The sequence below is a fragment of the Mesoplodon mirus genome (genome assembly GCF_964341445.2).
Source record: "Mesoplodon mirus genome assembly, chromosome: 4".
Taxonomy (NCBI): Eukaryota; Metazoa; Chordata; class Mammalia; order Artiodactyla; family Ziphiidae; genus Mesoplodon; species Mesoplodon mirus.
The window spans coordinates 114,119,057-114,136,066 of NC_138979.1; the positions used below are offsets into that span (position 1 = coordinate 114,119,057).

The following is a 17,010-nucleotide window of genomic DNA, read 5'->3' on the forward strand; positions in this document are numbered from 1 at the left end:
AGCCTGGGAACACAGTTTAATAAAGGATGTTGAGGATCTACAGAGCAACTTACAGGAGAGTGCTGTTTTTAGTTTTTTTATTTTCTCTGGTTATAAGCTATCATTTTATTAAGCACAGTCTATCCTAGTTATCTCCCACAGCGTACAATACAGCAAAATATGAAGTCCATATCAAGTCAGAAGTTTATTCCTTCTAAGACCCTTGGATTGATTTTACCATTTATGCAGTTAACGTGAACTTTTTATTCTTATGTGTAGTCCTAGAAAAATACTGTCATATCAAATTAAATTTGTAATTGAACATGTATGTCATTCATTCTTCTGAGCTAGGTATTACAAATTAAGAAGCCATTGAACCAAAATTCCTGGCTTCAAAGTCTCATGGGAAGTGAAAAAGAAAAGCAATTGTGGAAATAAGATTGCTTAGCTTTTAGACATCAGGAATCCTGTACTACTTTAGTGAATGCCCTATGTAGACAGTTGGCCTAACTTTGTTCCATGATTGTTTTAATGGCATTTTAACACTGATACTATCAATATGATTTTTCCCTTTATGTACATCTATAATTTATATTCTTCTTAGAGCTTCAGACTATCTTTTGCCTCTGATTTTGGAGGGTGGTGGGCAGTGACATGGTTTATTATCTCATTTTCTTGAGACTTTAACAATAATTATATACTCATTATTATAGCTTTTGCTTTGCTACTGTCTATTCTAATATTCTTGCCTCTGCTGCCATCTTGTGGCCATTACATTTTTGGTTTGAAAGCTAAAAGTTCACTCTATTGCCTTTGAACAAAGTTTTTGTTTTTCCATTTTGGAATGGGTACATTATCCTTTGGAAAAGGGTTTTTCTTCTAGGACCTTAAAGTGAAAAACCAGCGGATTCTGGAAGGTGTTCAGGATTCCCCAGCTACACCATCGATGAGGAAATGGGGTGACACCTTGCCTTCCCTATCCATCAATCAGAGATAATGCCTGCCTTTCCCTCCCCCATCCCATGGGAGTATAGCATGTCTTTTCTGTAGTGGCAGTTTCAAAGTAGATGTTGACAACCTGCTACTAATTGGGCCTGAGTAAGTGCCTCCTGTGCACCTTGAGAGGCAAGTAATTTTCTGAAAAGCTCCTTGCTTGTCCTAAAATCCTGTGGGTCTCTGAGATCCTGGCAACAGAGTGGCACTTTGTGCTGCTTTGAAGCACCTTATTTAATGGATTTTCACATGCAAGTCCAGGGCAAATGAACCTTGGAGTCATATACAGTATTTTTCTCCTCAGGTAAACGTGGCTTTGATCTTCATTTATGACTGAGGTCATCTAGTCACATTGATTCTGGCAAGGTGATAGCAAGTGGCACCTTGGGCAAATACTGAGATTGTCCATTGTTGCCTAGGCAGGCTTCGGTGGAGCAGCCCATAGGTTAGAAATGCAGTCTGAGCTCAGAAGTAGCTCTCACACATCCCTCTTACTTGCTTTCCTTCTGCCTACCTTCCACATGGTCTGTTCAGCAGCCTAACAAAATGAGATGCCCAAAACGCATAGGCTCTTCTGGCACTGGATTTGGTAAATGAATCTTTGAGAAGTTTGCCTACATTTCTGGAGGCCGTACTAAACTGATTCACAACACTTCTCCTGGTCTTTCACCCCTCTAGAGTGCTAGTGTTCAGCCTGGTGATCTCTGGAGCCCTGGCCAATTTTTAAAGTGGGATCAACAGGGAGTGCTAAATGGAAAAGACCATTTGTGGCTTAATCTTGGTTTTCCTCTCTATCTCAACAAGAAGTCACATGACTTTTAAAAAACAGAGCTGGGGCCTGTTGATTCAGTAAAGTGTTAAAAAAAAAAATTAGACTTTACTTCAAGGACCTCTCACCACTTGGAAGAGATTGCCTAAATTTTTTTTTTCTCTGCTTGGTTAAATCCATTGTGATTCTGATTGTGCCCTGAGGAATTCTAGGTTTATGAGGTAAGGTATCTTTTTCATTTCTTGGGGCAGGAATTTGTGAGCCCTCAGTTCTGTTTCACTTGAGCCCTGTTGCAGAATCTAGTCCTCTGCCTGCTTATAGATACACCAAAAATTTCCTCATACAGCAGAAAATAATGGTACTCTCTTTTTACATTAAAAAAAAAATAGAGGAAAAAGAAAAAAGAAAGGGAAAGGAAAAACTTTGTGTGGGCAACTGTATCATCCAGTAATAGTTAAATCAAACCCCAATTTTTCTAAATACAACCTTCCTGTGTACACAAACCTTGCAGGCAATAGCAGCGTTGGGCTCTTGGCACCATGCTTATTTGTTTTTTCGCCTGAGTAGGAGGAAGGAAATGGTCCTTTAAGCCAGTATGACAGTGTAATTGATACTCCTCAGGGGACCTACAGTGCCAGTATGCCAAATGATGCATAATTTTTAAAAAGTAAAATTTATTGTTATCAATAGAGTTTGCTCACTGAGAAGTTGGTATCTAAGGACCCACCCTCTAAAACCATACCGACCTCTGTTATCTTGGGACTAGTATGCTCCTGAGGGTATTCTGTGTTTAAATCTCACTGCCTAAGAGTAGTCAGATCCCGCTGTTTCTTTTTAAATTTCACATCAGGTCCTCAGCTCCTTCTGAATTTTCTATAGTAACTAAAGTTCAAACATATATGTCTGTAGAAATTTCCCTTTCCATTAGTTTTTCTGAATCTCATTCCTATTCAGATGTGAACTCTAATGTGACATTATTAGCCCGTAAGTAGTTCTGTCCTTTTCTTCTGGGCTACAAATGCTTTGTGCACTGTTTAATTTTGGGTAGATATTAGCCACCCCCATCCCTATGCAGTTTCACTTATTTTTTCAAAGGTATCAGAAATATTTGTGCAAGAATTTAAATAGTGGGAAAGGAGATGCCTTTTGCATAAAAGGGACTACAAAGAAAAGCTGTGTGGGGCTCTGACGCATAACTAACAAGGCTTTGGGACTAGTCCTGCAAGTAGATTGAGTCCCCTTTTGGGATAATTTCGAGGTTTCCTCTTTTTCTTATGAAAATTAAGTTTTGGGAATTCTTAGGCCCCACAGGTTTGATCATGGGGAAATAGACAGCACAAACTCATTGTGTCTTAAGAAGGCCAAGAATAATGTCATAAAATTCTTATTCTTGAAAAAAACAAGATAAAATTTCCAATGGAAAGAAGATTCTTCCTCCAGGGATGCCACTTTTGGAGAGGCATATTGGCAGCTGAAAGTATTTTAGGACAGTTGATGGACAGGGAACATGTATTTGAGGATGTTTGAAGGTAACATTTCTCTGTAGGATAACGGTGTCTGTGGGAATTCTATCCAAAAATACTTCTTAAGAAGAAAACCTTTAATTCAGTAAGGATTTACTAAAATATCCACTTGGTACCCCCAATGACAACCTAATTGGGAAATATTTACTGAGCGTTTCTTTGTGTTAGGCCCCAGGCTAGGGGTCAAGGGATGCAGTCTCTGACCTTGAGGAACTCTGCAGGGTAGAGGTGAGGGGGAAGTAAACCAGCAGGTACTAGACAGTGATGAGGGCATTGCTGAGAACCTGTCAAACCAATTAGTGCCTTTACATCAGAGAAAGAGCAGTCTACTCTTTGAGGATGCTCAAAAAAAAAAAAAAAGCTTCATAGGTGTCATCAAATGAGATAATGGCCTATTAAACGTACATGTGTTTTATGCATATCCTTACCTTGACTTGGGGTGTCTTCCAAGCCAGACTCCTAAGAGCAAATCCTTACCACACTGTTCGATGAGATAGGTATTGTTATTACCCCTACTTTACAGATTAAGAAAGTGATACACAGAGGGGATCAGGAACTTGCCCAATATTATGCTACTTGTGTGCGGGCTGGGACCGAGGCCTGGATTGACACCTAGCCAGTTTGACTCCAGAGCTCTCAACCTTACTGAGCAGCCAGGGACCACTCAGCGAAAAGGAACTGTAGTGTGATGTATAAACGTGACTGCTTTAGCATGCAGTTGACGTGTAAGTTTAAGATTTTAAGCAGCAGGGAGGAAATTTCAGTTTTGACTAAACGCTCTGGTATTACAAGTGAGATAATACTAAGTTTTTGGTTAAGTACACAGAAGCTTCTTAGTGTTATACCTTTACTGCCACTGGGATACAAAAGGAGCACCTTTGCAGTCAACAAATGGACATTTTGAGCATCTACTGAGTGCTTTTTTGAATGGGTAGAGGCAGCTTCCCATTTTACGTTAGTCTGAAGATGCCCCTGATTAGTAATTTCCATTTAGTTCCCACTTTCTGCCCAGCAGATCGGCACACACCTCACCACCACCACCCCTGTCCTCAATAACAGTCCTCTCATTTCAGTTTCTTATCCACTTCAGAGCCCTCATTTTGGAGCCCTTGCTCCAAGAAGTAAGCGGCCTTCATGCTTCAGCTACCCAAGGTCCCCTTGCCCTGTTTATCCTTTTCCTTTCTGGCTCCTGCAGACCCTGGGGCAGGGTGACCTTATTAAAGACTCTGTGAAACAAAGTTGTCTGTCTTCTCTTCAGAGACACCTCTCCCCTCCTCTACTGGTAATTCAAAAAGGAACTTTCTCCTTATCCACTCCTTCCATCTCCCTGAAGAAAGGACGGGTTGGGGCAGTAATACGTGGTCATTGCTCGCGGTGAGCAGCCAGTTACCATACAGTGATTGGATAGTGCCAAATCTCATCCCACCTCCCCACCTTGAACCAGCTGATCTGGTTTCAGTGTTCTATGCCTGGCTTCTCAGATAGAGGAAGGTGGGCACTTAAAAAGTGCTCGTGACCCTCCCCTCTGTCTCTTTGCAACTTTGGCTTTGTTATCGTCCTTCTTATCATTTTTCACTCCCAGCTCTGCTGTTTCCTTTCCTTCTATTCTCTGGAATCTTCCAAGCAAGCAGCTGTAACTTTGTATGTCCTCTCCACCCAGCCCCCTCCCCCGCCCCCGTGGAAGAGGAGGAGAGAGCACCCTCTCCCTGTGGGGTTAGGCCTCGGTAGCTGTTGTAACCTGAGAAAAGAAGGAAAAAGGCCAGGCCTTTTGAGCCAGCAGTGAGCTCCTTGTGGCCTGCCAGAGGATAAGAGCCTTGCTCACTCAGCGCCCTCCCTCTCTTCTTTCCCCTCCCCTGCTGCAGCAGGGCCCTCCCCCATCCGCACACACGGGCTGCTGGGTAAGTGGCAAGATGGCTCCCCTGCATGTCTCCGGCTGATCGCCGCCGCTCCGCCAATACAATAGAGCCAGCCACTACCAGCAGCCTGGCCCTCTTCCTCCTCCTTCTCCAGAGAGACCAATCCAGCTGAATTCGGGGTTTGCCGTGAGGACTTAACGCTTATCTCTTAAAAGCCAGATCTATTTTAGCCTCCCCTCACCACCACCACCACCTCCCCTTCCATTTACCATTTTTTGGATCCCCAGTTGCTGCATCTCGATTTTCTCTCTCTGGATCGGGTGGTTGGGGAGGAGGTGGTGGGATCTTGGGACAAGGAGGGTGTTTTGGTTTTTTTTTTTTTATTTTTTAGGATTTTTTTGTTTGGTTTTTGTTATTTCTTCCATTCCAGAAAGGGATAAACAGCACTTCCAGGGGGAGAAAAAAAATCATGTTATCAGAAAGCAAAGAAGGGTGAGAGCTTCACATTTCCATGTATCCCTTTTCCCCACCGCTCTAGCTCCCCTCATCTCCCGTCTCTTCCCCGTGGCTTTCATTCCGTCTTTTCGTTTTGATTTGTCTTCAGTCATTTTGCTTTCCCCCTTTGTCCTTCCTGCCCGGTTTCTAATTGGCCCCACTTGCCCTCTGTGTGGGAAATAGGTATTTTTTGGATAAGACTTTTCTTTAGATTTAGGCAGTTGAATCTCTTGTTTCTGTGGGAGCCTATTAACTGGGGGCACATTTCCGATTTTCTCCTCCCCCCCCTTCCCATGCATCCCTCCCTGCCTGCTCTGGGGAGGCTGTTCTGACCTCTGGGTGTCAGGCAGCCTGTCGAGAATGCCGAATTTTCTGGTGATGATCAGCCTGGGGAGGCTTGCTTTCCCCTCTCTTGAGACTTAGGCCCCTGATCATCTTGATTTGATTTTTTTACCCCTCAGTGTTTGGGTGGTAGTGGGGATGAGATAGAAGTTCAGGATGAAGACAGAAAAAAGAAGATGGGAAGATAGTTTATCTGAAGTGAACCTCTGGGATTCGTTGTCTGCAATGGGAGCTGACTTGTGTGATTCAGAGGGGTGGGGGAGTGGGTTCAGCGTTTGTCGGTGGGATGCGTGGTGTAGGGGAGGGTGTGTCCTGACTGGGAGGCCTGCTCTCTTTATCTCTTGGAAGTTGGAATAAGGGAGTGGGAGAAACTGGGCGAAGGCTGAATGTAAGAACAATTCCTACACCTCTGAGCAGGTAAAAGTGGCCTGGTGCTTCTCTGAGCTTTCATACTCTGTCTGGCAGTTTTTGTTTTTCCTTTGGGATTAGAGGGGGTCCCTGTAGAAGCTTGAACCCTCACCAGCCTTCCTCTCCCTGCAGCCCTCACCCCCACCATTTCTCCATTCCTGGTGTCTGCAGACCCTGAGGGTCAGTAGGCTTTTACTTACTAAGCAGTTGATTAAACCCAAGGTTGGGCTCATCTGCCACAGCCCTGGCTGTTCTTTCTCCTCTTTTTAAGGAATCAGGCTTCCCTTAGTTTCTCACGCAGTTTGGTTAAATAAAGGTGTCTGGGCCCAGGTCTAGGGAGGCCATGGGGTTGTGGGCAAATCACAGTTACTTTTGAGGGACTTTGCAGAGAGGGATGTTTCTCCTCTTCATATAGGGATACTCTGGTGAATTACCTAAGAACATTGGAGCCCTGACCCCACACAGCACAGCTTTATCCCATCTGGGCAGTGAGTGAATGTGGTTGCTGTGATCTGTGCTCTTTCCCCTAGGAAAACCGTTTCCTGGTTTTCCTGGGGGGACAAGGTCTCTAGTCTGATCTAAAAAGCAGCCCTCCCAAATCCCACCCAAGTGATGAGGCATGGGGGTTTCCTTGACCCAAAATCTAACGTCTTGCTCTCTCTTCCCCTTGGTTCTTTCCTGCCCTTCCCTCCCAACCTCTCCCCATACTGACAGTGAGGAGAAGGAGGAAGTGACCATGGACACAAGCGAAAACAGACCTGAAAATGAGGTTCCAGAGCCCCCCATGCCTATTGCAGACCAAGTCAGCAATGATGACCGCCCAGAGGGCAGTGCTGAGGATGAGGAGAAGAAAGAGGTAAATATCCAAGCCACCTGCTGGGGTGGGTGGGCAGGAGTGGACCTGGGGGAAAGAATAGAGCACTCTGGTGATCCCTCGTACACAGTGGGATAGCTTAAAGAAGGGACTAGGCAGAGACTTGGATCAGGATAGGGCCAAGGGAGAATTCGCTGGTTTAGCAAGGGAGACCCCTTGTGATGGGAACAGGGCTCCTTTATTTGCCTTACCTTGTTGGGGAAGTAGTGCAGGTGGGGAAGTTTGTAACCAGCGGGAAAGTCAGTTAATGGCCCTTTAAGACCCAGGCTCAGCTTTACCGGCTACCTTTTCTAGCTTCTCCCTGTTGTAACCCCTCTAGCTTTCCCTCCTTTTTAAAAGTGTGTTGGCGATCAGCGCCATCTAGTGGGCCATGGTGGTTCTCAGCTGACCACCATGCTGAGGAATTTTTGTTCCTCATCTGCCCCCTAGTGGTCTCACTGCAGAGATGTAGCTACTTAGAAGCCAGCCCCTGGGGTCATCCCAAAGGCCCCTTCCCCATTTTTGTGACCTCTTTACTTACTTTTTTGGCATATATCTTATCTTGTGTCCTGAACCCAATTCAGGGGGCTCCCCCCATCAGAGCCAGCGAAGTCTTCTTGGCTCTTAAAGTAATTAGAGCAAGAATTAGCTGGGTTTGGGAGTAGGGTAATAGGGTGGGAGGGACTGTTGTGTGTGTAGCCTTTCTTTGGTGTGTGTTGCGGGGGTGGGGGCCGGTGAACGTGATTTGATGTGCAGAATATTATTCATTACAAGGTCCTTCTTCCCCGTAAAACTTTGTCCAAGTACCTCATGTACGGTAATCCGCCCGTAAAATATAACCCTGCCCAACTGGCCAATCGCTGATGCCGCCTCTTCCTCTGGACCCACCCGCTGCTCCTGAGCTGCCCAGTCAGCCGAGTCTGCTATCCAGGTGTCTTGGCCAGAGGGGGGCATGTGTATGGGATCCTGTGATGGGCCCCCTTTTGCCTCCCTGCCTTGCTTACATCAGGGGGCCAAGAAGAGCACTGTTCTGGAGAGACTTGTATTGAGAAAGCAAAAAGCATTTGGAAAGGGGTGGACTTGCATCATCTCCCTCTTTGGGACACCCCAAGAAGAGCTTGTGTCAGTGCTGGGGCGCCTGCCCACACACGCCCTTGCCCTTTTGAGGACTCTGGGTTGCCTTATTTGCTACAGACTGTTGGGATCCCCATCTAGGGCACCAAGACCTCCTAAAGAGTCAATGTTTGTGATCACAGTGCCATGCTGTAAAATACTGAGTGGGGCTCTCGGCTTAAGCTGTGACGACTAGGAACCCTGCAGAGAAGTCTAGGGTCTGAGCCCAGAGATTTAAGGCTGATGACAGCCCAGCCATGTATCACCACTTGCTCATCAGATGGACTTTCCTTTGGTCCCTGTTGTCCATGGTGAAGGGCAGCATATGTTGGTTGCTCCAACTTCTCCTCCATCCCTGGAGGCAGGGGCTCATCCACCCACCTGACTGGAACCGCTGTCTCAGCTGGAGTCCCTGAGGAGATGCCACACACCACTCAGAAGAAAAGTATTCTGACCTTGCTGCTGAATGTGTGCCAGGTCCTGGGGCTACCCACCTACTACCCCCAGGCTGCCTTCAACAGAGGCTCCATGATCCCACTCGGTGAGAGGACCCCCTCCCCAGTTACAGGCAGAGGAGAAAGGGACTCTGGAGTCATCACCTGGATTCCAAGTATTGGGTGGTGGTGTTGCTGCAGCTTGCCACTGATGGACATAGGGTCCTGCCTCTCACGATAAAAGGCCAGGACCATTTCTGCTACTTACAGGCCATCTCATCAGGGACTGCAAGATGATGCCCCTACAGGGCTGGGACTGATGTCTCTGCCCCCTTTCCCCCTGTACCCCTCGCTGAGCCTGGCCACCACGAGTGAACTGTCTGACATCATGGAAACTGGGCAGCGTCCCCCCACACGTTTCCCTCCCGCCCCCCCTGCGCCCCTGGGAGGACTCTGGCAGTGCCGTGCTGACCACCACGCCGTGCGCCCACCTTTTTTGCCAACCCAACCCCCCACCAATTGCACAGCGCCTAGCAGGGAGGGCTCATTCTGATTGGACCGGCGGTTGACTAGATACAGTACACAGTGAGGTGCGATTGGCTGAACTGAAGATCCCAGGTGTGAGATGGTACCTGGAACATTTGTCATATTCCTAGTTTATTTTCCTCTTTATTTTCTTCTTTCTCCTCTTTTTTTAATCTTTTATTTTAATTTTTTTCTTTATCTTTTTTTCTGATTTCTTTATTGGATTTGTTTATTTATTTGGTTCATGTTTTTCCTGTTTTAATTAAGACTTTTTTTTTTTCTCACTAACTTACCCATCGAGAGCGGCCTGGCTAGGGGTCAGGCTGGCCCTTAACGGAGACCAAGGAGACTTGGTTAGACGACACAAACGGGGCTGGGGGGTGGATGGGGAAAAGGGATTTCATCAAGAGGGTTCCTGCCCTACCCTTTAGAAGGGTGGTAGGTCTTAGTTTTTCCAGAAATAAGCACTTAAATCTAAAATGCTCTATTCCCTTTTTTGCTCTCTCTTCCTCTTTTTGCTCCGTCCACAGTCTTTCTCCCACTGAGTGTTTGGGGCAGAAACTTGCTCAAAAGCAAGTTTGGAAGTTTCTGGCCCTTGGCAGAGCCCCTAAGGCATAAGCCCTGTTTGGAGAAGAAACAGAAAGGCTCTGCTAGAGCCCTGTACAGTGGTCAGAAAGTCTGAAACTCCCTAGGGACTGTCTGCCCTGCATAAAAACTTGTCTTTACCAAAGACACCTTTAAATTCTTTCTGCTGGCAGTTGGCTCAGGAGGTTCATCTCCAGTGAGTCTGGTGCTGCCGTTTTCCACAGTGTGGTGGGCGTCCGGGCAGTCTTAACAGTCTGCTGTCCAAGCTACTCAGAGCCAATGTCAGTGGATGTCAGGCTGGGCATTGAGAAGAAGAGGAGGGTTATGCTGTCAAAGTCCCATCCCAAAGTTGGTTTTCCTTGTTTCCTCGTGTTTTCCTCGAGTTAGCAAGGAAGACCTTAGAAGGACTAGATGACCCAGCTCTGGACATAGCTTGTTGGGCTTGGCATCCTCTCGACCAGTAGAGACAGTGGAAGAGGGCATGACCAATGCTTTTAAAGGGCTGGGAGGCTACTGAAATTCTTCTTCCAGCTTATTTCTGGTTAAGCTAATACATAGGTGTGGTATGGACTAGATGACTTTTCCCTGCTGTGATGTTTGGTTTTATTTTTTTCTCTAACTTGCATTGATTCTGCTTCGTTTTTGCCGTTTGCCGCTTCTGTTTTGGTCTCTGTCTGTCTCTGTGTCTCTCTCTCTCTGTGTCTTTGGAGCCTATGCTAAGACTGCCCCATCTAACCTCTTTCCCCCCTCTCTGTGGGGTGTGTCTCTTTCTCTTTTTTCCCCTTTTCTTCTCTATACAGAGCTCGCTGCCCAAATCATTCAAGAGGAAGATCTCCGTTGTCTGTAAGTCTAGCCCCAAATCCCTGATACAGGTCCGGAATACCATAAAAATCAGAGTTGATAGAGAAGTAGATTCCCATTCTCTGTCAGCGGCATTCTTGCGTCACCCCCTGCCATCCCACCACCTCCACCCAGCAAATCTACATCTTTTTGGCGTAGGTAGTGTTTCATTTTAAAATTCAGAACTTCACAAACAATCCTTGTTATTTTTCCCCAGTCACACTTCTTTCTTAACCCTAATGAGATACACCGTGAGATGTCTTACCATTTCTTATCTAGTCCTCCTGCTTTTATTATTTCAGATGTCTGAACTCTCAGAGCGAGGAGTGGGTTTGAGGGATTCCTATAAAATGCTTACCAGTTTATGCTTTATTCTAAGAGAGCATCTGAGAAAATGAGAGTGCCCACACCTCAAACAGTAACATCTTTAACATTTTCCCAATGAGGAACTCCAAGTTGACAAAAGTGTAATAGGTCTTTATGACTTAAATATATCAATCTGTAGTGTGAAAATAACCTAAAGCATGACCAGGTCACATCATGATCTAAAATTAAATTAACTTGGATTTTAGTATCACATAGTCTTGTTTTTCTCATTCCCATGTCGTCCTCAATCTGTCTTCCCCAGTACTTTAGACTTTTTTTTTACCACTAAAAGTTTAAATTGCTTACCAGCCTAGTTAGCTCTCCCTTGTTGCCTTCAGAGATCAGTAGTTTTCATCTTTCAGGAAGTGGCTCCAGGCCTTTTATTGTTTACTCTGAAGCATGGTTTCCCCAGTCCCCAAATATGGTTTCCTTAAGTTAACCTTTTTCTAAAATTCCATTCGAAGGCTCTCTGTGGGTGTTGTGGTGTGAACCAGCAGAGGGCCTGAGAGCATCTAACTGTGGGGTCCTATTTCTTGGGGACAGCAGCTACCAAGGGGGTGCCAGCTGGAAACAGTGACACAGAGGGGGGCCAGCCTAGTCGGAAGCGGCGTTGGGGAGCCAGCACAGCCACCACACAGAAGAAACCCTCCATCAGTATCACCACCGAATCACTCAAGGTGAGGTGGGAGGGGCCGGGGAAGGGAGGATGAGACATGACGTGGGAGTAGACATGGGCCCAGTGTAACGGGGTGGGGGGTATCTGTGTCCCAGAGCCTCATCCCCGACATCAAACCCCTGGTGGGGCAGGAGGCTGTTGTGGATCTTCATGCTGACGACTCCCGAATCTCTGAGGATGAGACAGAGCGTAATGGTGACGATGGGACCCATGACAAGGGGCTGAAAATATGCCGGACCGTCACTCAGGTAAGGCTCCTGCACCCCCCTTTGGGGGAGGGGACCATGGATGCAGAGTGGGCAACTGAGTGAGGAGCTAAGGCAGAGTCCTAGAAGGGAAGTCTGCCATCTGTGCAGAGGGTTGTGTTAGTTGGCCCTTGTAGGGTAGGGGTCAGCAGGCTACCAGATCTAACCTGTAGCCTGTAATAAAGTTCTGTAAGAACACAGCCACCCCAGTTCATTTACTCTTTTTTTTGTTTGTTTATTTTTGGCTGCGTTGGGTCTTCGTTGCAGTGCGCGGGCTTCTCATTGCGGCAGCTTCTCTTGCTGCAGAGCACGGGCTCTAGGCGCACGGGCTTCAGTAGTTGTGGCACATGGGCTCAGTAGTTGGGGCGCACGGGCTTCGTTGCTCTGCGGCTGTGGGATCCCCCGGACCAGGGCTCGAACCCGTGTCCCCGGCATTGGCAGGCGGACTCTTAACCACTGCGCCGCTAGGGAAGCCCAGTTCATTTACTCTCGTCTCTGGCTGCTTAAGTGCTATAATATCAGAGTTGAGTAATGCCACCATATGGCTCACAGAGTCTAAAATGTTTAATATCTTGCCCTCTACAGAAAAAGTTTGCCAATTCCTGCCTTAGTTTTCCTCATGGCAGAGTTGAGGCACTACAAATCCCAGGATCTGGTGGAGGTGAACCTAATAATGAAATCTCCTCCCTAGTGGAAGAAGCATGTTAGGTTGACTTACCACCATCTCTCCCGGAGAAACCAGAAACTGAAAAGAATGTACCTGTTTGGTGTTTAAGAATCCCTCTGTAGGGACTTCCCTGGTGGTCCAGTGGCTAAGACTCCACACTCCCAATGCAGGGGGCGTGGGTTTGATCCCTGGTCAGGGAACTAGATCCCACATGCCACAACTAAGACCCGGGACAGCCAAATAAATAAATAATAAATAAATAAATTTTAAAAAAAAAAAAAAAGGAAGAGGAATCCGTCTGTTTTCTGATACCTTACAGGTGGTGCCTTCCGAGGGCCAGGAGAATGGGCAGAGGGAAGAGGAGGAAGAAGAGAAGGAGCCTGAAGCAGAAGCCCCTGTACCTCCCCAGGTCTCAGTAGAGGTGGCTTTGCCCCCACCTGTGGAGCATGAAGTAAAGAAAGGTAGGTGCAGCATTATGAGTGAAACATGTGGCCCCCTGAATTCCCAGAGCACTTTATTTGGACCTCTTTTAAAGCGTTTAATGTTTTCTGCCTTGTGTTCTAGTATTTTACACGTCTTCTCCTAGTTATCAAGCTGCTTGAGGGCTAGGTTTGATTCTGTTTAATTTTTGCATCTCCATAATGAGATCAGCCTGGACCGTACGTTGCACAGTGCAGGTGCTCAGACATTTAGATGGGACAGTGACTACTGGTAGGGAATTTTAAAGTCCTGCTGGAGGTGAAAGAGCCAGCATTGCTCCCTGCTGAAAGTCATTCTTGTGCTCTATTTGATAGTGACTTTAGGAGATACCTTAACTCGACGTTCCATTAGCCAGCAGAAGTCGGGAGTTTCCATTACAATTGATGACCCAGTCCGGACTGCTCAAGTGCCCTCCCCACCCCGGGGCAAGATCAGTAACATCGTCCACATCTCCAATTTGGTAAGTCATTTTTTTCCCACAGTGCAGCTTGGTTTAGAGTCTGAGCTTTGGACTCATGTTTCTTAGGTTCAACTCCTGGATCTGCTGGTTACTCACTCATTGAGTGAGTTATTTAACCTCACAACCTGTCTCATCTGAAAAATGGGGAGAAAAAAGTATCACCCTGCAGGGTTGTCTTGAGAATTTGTAGAGAGCCTGGCCCATGATGTCTCAGACAGTGTTACCACTCTTCTCACATTCCTGATGGGAGGGTTCCTAACCTCTCTGGCCTCACCCAGACTTGGAAGCTGTACTCCTGTGACAGTGGTGTGGGAAATCTTCAGACTAGTTACATGAGTATAGTTCTTGCCTTCTTTAAGGCCCTGAAATTTCATTTTCATTGGCAGGTTCGTCCCTTCACTTTAGGCCAACTGAAGGAATTGTTGGGACGTACAGGAACTCTGGTAGAAGAGGCTTTCTGGATTGACAAGATCAAATCTCACTGCTTTGTAACGGTGAGGGGAAGAAGCTGATTCTCTAGGTTTTGGCCTGTATTTCCTTTTGTGACCATCGTGGGCAGATTTGAGGGCATTGTGGCAAGTGGGAGGGGTTGAAGGCCTGTTATGACCCTCTGCCTTCTCCCTCCCTCTGTCAGTACTCGACAGTAGAGGAAGCAGTTGCCACCCGCACAGCTCTACATGGGGTCAAATGGCCCCAGTCCAACCCCAAATTCCTCTGTGCTGACTATGCTGAGCAAGATGAGGTAAGAAACCAAGGGAAAGGAAGGAGGGGGGTAGGGGCAGGGGAGGCTGTTATCCGCTAGATTCCAGCTGAGATCCCGGCCAAACCTGCAGTCACTGAGATTCCTTTTCCCTCCTCTTCGGTTCCTTTAGTTGAACCATGGGGCTCCAAAGTCTGTTCACTGGGACCTGGGCTCCTTCGGTGGGAGTGATGTCATCTTCATCCTGACTATCTTTGTCCCTCCTCTACCCGCAGCTGGATTATCACCGAGGCCTCTTGGTGGACCGTCCCTCTGAAACTAAGACAGAGGAGCAGGGGGTACCACGGCCGCTGCACCCCCCGCCCCCGCCCCCAGCCCAGCCACCACAGCACCCCAGGGCAGAGCAGCGGGAGCAGGAGCGGGCGGTGCGGGAACAGTGGGCAGAGCGGGAACGGGAGATGGAGCGGCGGGAGCGAACGCGATCAGAGCGTGAATGGGATCGGGACAAAGTTCGAGAAGGGCCCCGTTCCCGATCACGGTCCCGTGACCGCCGCCGCAAGGAACGCGCAAAGTCTAAAGAAAAGAAGAGTGAGAAAAAAGGTACTTAGCTATGGGGGGCACACATACTCAGTAGTAGGTGGGAAAGGGACCCAGATGGGACGGGGCACAGAGTCATATGCATCAAGTCTGACTCACTTTCTTCCACCTCAGAGAAAGCTCAGGAGGAACCACCTGCCAAGCTGCTGGACGACCTTTTCCGTAAGACCAAGGCAGCTCCCTGCATCTATTGGCTCCCACTGACTGACAGCCAGGTGAGCGCATGCCTTCCTGCCTTGAGGGGCACTCTCAAGCTCAGGAGGACCCACCTGCCAAGCTGCATCAAGGCTTGGGAGTGAGCAAGGGGAGAGTCATGTGACTGCGAGAGTGACTAGGCCCAGGTATTGGCTTAGAATAATAAGGCAGAAGCTAAGCATCACAGAAAGAGGCAGTTTTAAGACCCAGTTGATTGAGTGGGCCGTAGAGAAGCCAGACCCAAAAGGATAGAGGTAGACACAGGATCAGAACTCTGTGTCCCAGGAAGCTGGTGGTGCCAGCCGTGCTTCTTGGAAGTTCATTTTAGTTAGCTTTTTAAATCTCTGTTTCTTTGTGATGGGCCTTTTGGGAATTGTAGGCTTACGCTACTCCACTAGAGAGAATAGAGATTTGTTCACATCTAGTTACCTTAGGAAATACCAGAGGCCAGGCATGGATGGTGCCACTACCTGTCGTGGGCATAAAAGATGAAGACTGGGAGGAGGGCTTGGGGCTCTGAGACGAGGATAGATGTGACTGCTGAGGCCCTCCCCCTTCCTGCATAACAGCAAGGCTGACAGTGGTCCCGAGCTAAGAGTACAGGGTCCAGGTGCAGGGAGACCAGGTGAGACTCATGTGAGCAGGGCTGAGGTACCTGTTCTCTGCCTTCCCTGCCTGCTACAGATTGTTCAGAAGGAGGCAGAGCGTGCTGAACGGGCCAAGGAGCGGGAGAAGCGGCGAAAGGAGCAAGAAGAAGAAGAGCAGAAGGAGCGGGAGAAGGAGGCGGAGCGGGAACGGACCCGACAGCTGGAGCGAGAGAAGCGGCGAGAGCACAGCCGGGAGAGGGACAGGGAGAGAGAGCGGGACAGGGAGCGGGACAGGGGAGATCGAGATCGGGAGAGGGACAGGGACCGGGAACGAGGCAGGGAGAGGGACCGCAGAGACACCAAGCGCCACAGCAGGAGCCGGAGTCGGAGCACGCCTGTGCGGGACCGGGGTGGGCGCCGCTAGCCGCTAACCGGGAGAACACTAGGGAGAGCTGCAGGCATCGGCCACCCTGCCCCAGGGGGGTTCAAGGCCACAGAGGGATAGGTACAATCTCCACCACCCTGGAACCAGGGGTCTTTCATACCATTTGCCCAGTGCTGAAGTCTGGCTGCCACCTGTCCCCACATACCAAATGGAGCAGTGGGCATCTTCCCACCCTACCCCCGTAATCTATCTCTTGGGACTTAGCCCTCTCCTCCCTCTCATTTCCCATTAAGTCTGTGAGAGGGAGGAGCTATGTTAGGGAGGGAGGTGGTTGGCCCAGAGCTGGGGAACAGCCAGGAGCCCCAAACCTCTCTCTCGTTTTTCCTCCATCCTGCTCACCACCTCCTTTGGTACTTGCACCCCCCTTTTGGGAACAGCCGGGGCCAGGACTGGGTCACCTATGAGCTGAATCAGCGTCTCCTCCTGAGTCCCAGGGCCCCTGCAGTTCCCAGTCTCTTTGGTCCTGCAGCCCATGCCTCCTGCCCACCGGTTCCACTTTATATCCACCTTTTCCTTTTGTTCAATTTTTATTTTTATTTTTTTTATTATTAAATGATGTGGTCTATGGAAAATAATAAAAATCTGACTTAGTTTTAACTAGTGTGCTTGAGTGGCTTTCCTTGGGCAGGGCCTGGGTGAGAGCCGCGTTGAAGGGGCGGCTGCAGCATGCCTGTGCAGCCAGCACCGCTTGCATTCCATACACTTAGGCTGCTGCTTCCTGGAGCAGGGGCTTCCCACCCTCCCTCCATCCCTGCCTCGGCTCTGGCCACACACAGCTGTGGATCTTCCTCGCTGGAGGGCCCAGGGGAAGACGCCCTGGGAAGAGGGGTGTCCTGGTGCTGTGCTAGAGGCATTTGGTCACCTGCTCGCCACCTTC

The 17,010-nt window shown here is 48.3% G+C and overlaps 2 protein-coding genes across 2 annotated transcripts in view; one reads left to right on the forward strand and one right to left on the reverse strand.

Annotated features, from left to right (window-relative positions):
• The window catches only part of LOC309802893 (uncharacterized protein C14orf93), a gene marked incomplete at its 5' end in the record, with an annotated part of 10,699 nt that extends 9,204 nt beyond the window's left edge, over nt 1-1,495 (reverse strand). Inside the window, one exon of the mRNA XM_082618767.1 lies at nt 1,487-1,495. Within this exon, the coding sequence (XP_082474893.1) occupies nt 1,487-1,495 (9 nt within the window). The remainder of the gene's footprint in view (nt 1-1,486) is intronic.
• A 3,677-nt stretch (nt 1,496-5,172) lies between these two features.
• On the forward strand, nt 5,173-16,730 carry ACIN1 (apoptotic chromatin condensation inducer 1). The gene is given in 14 exon segments (XM_082617600.1): nt 5,173-5,227; nt 5,230-5,306; nt 5,551-5,612; nt 7,080-7,221; nt 10,676-10,718; nt 11,625-11,758; nt 11,853-12,005; nt 12,989-13,130; nt 13,464-13,609; nt 13,996-14,103; nt 14,244-14,351; nt 14,585-14,909; nt 15,021-15,121; nt 15,786-16,730. Coding segments are annotated over 14 exon segments (1,908 nt in total). The 5' UTR covers nt 5,173-5,187; the 3' UTR covers nt 16,113-16,730.
• Nucleotides 16,731-17,010: the final 280 nt, after the last annotated feature.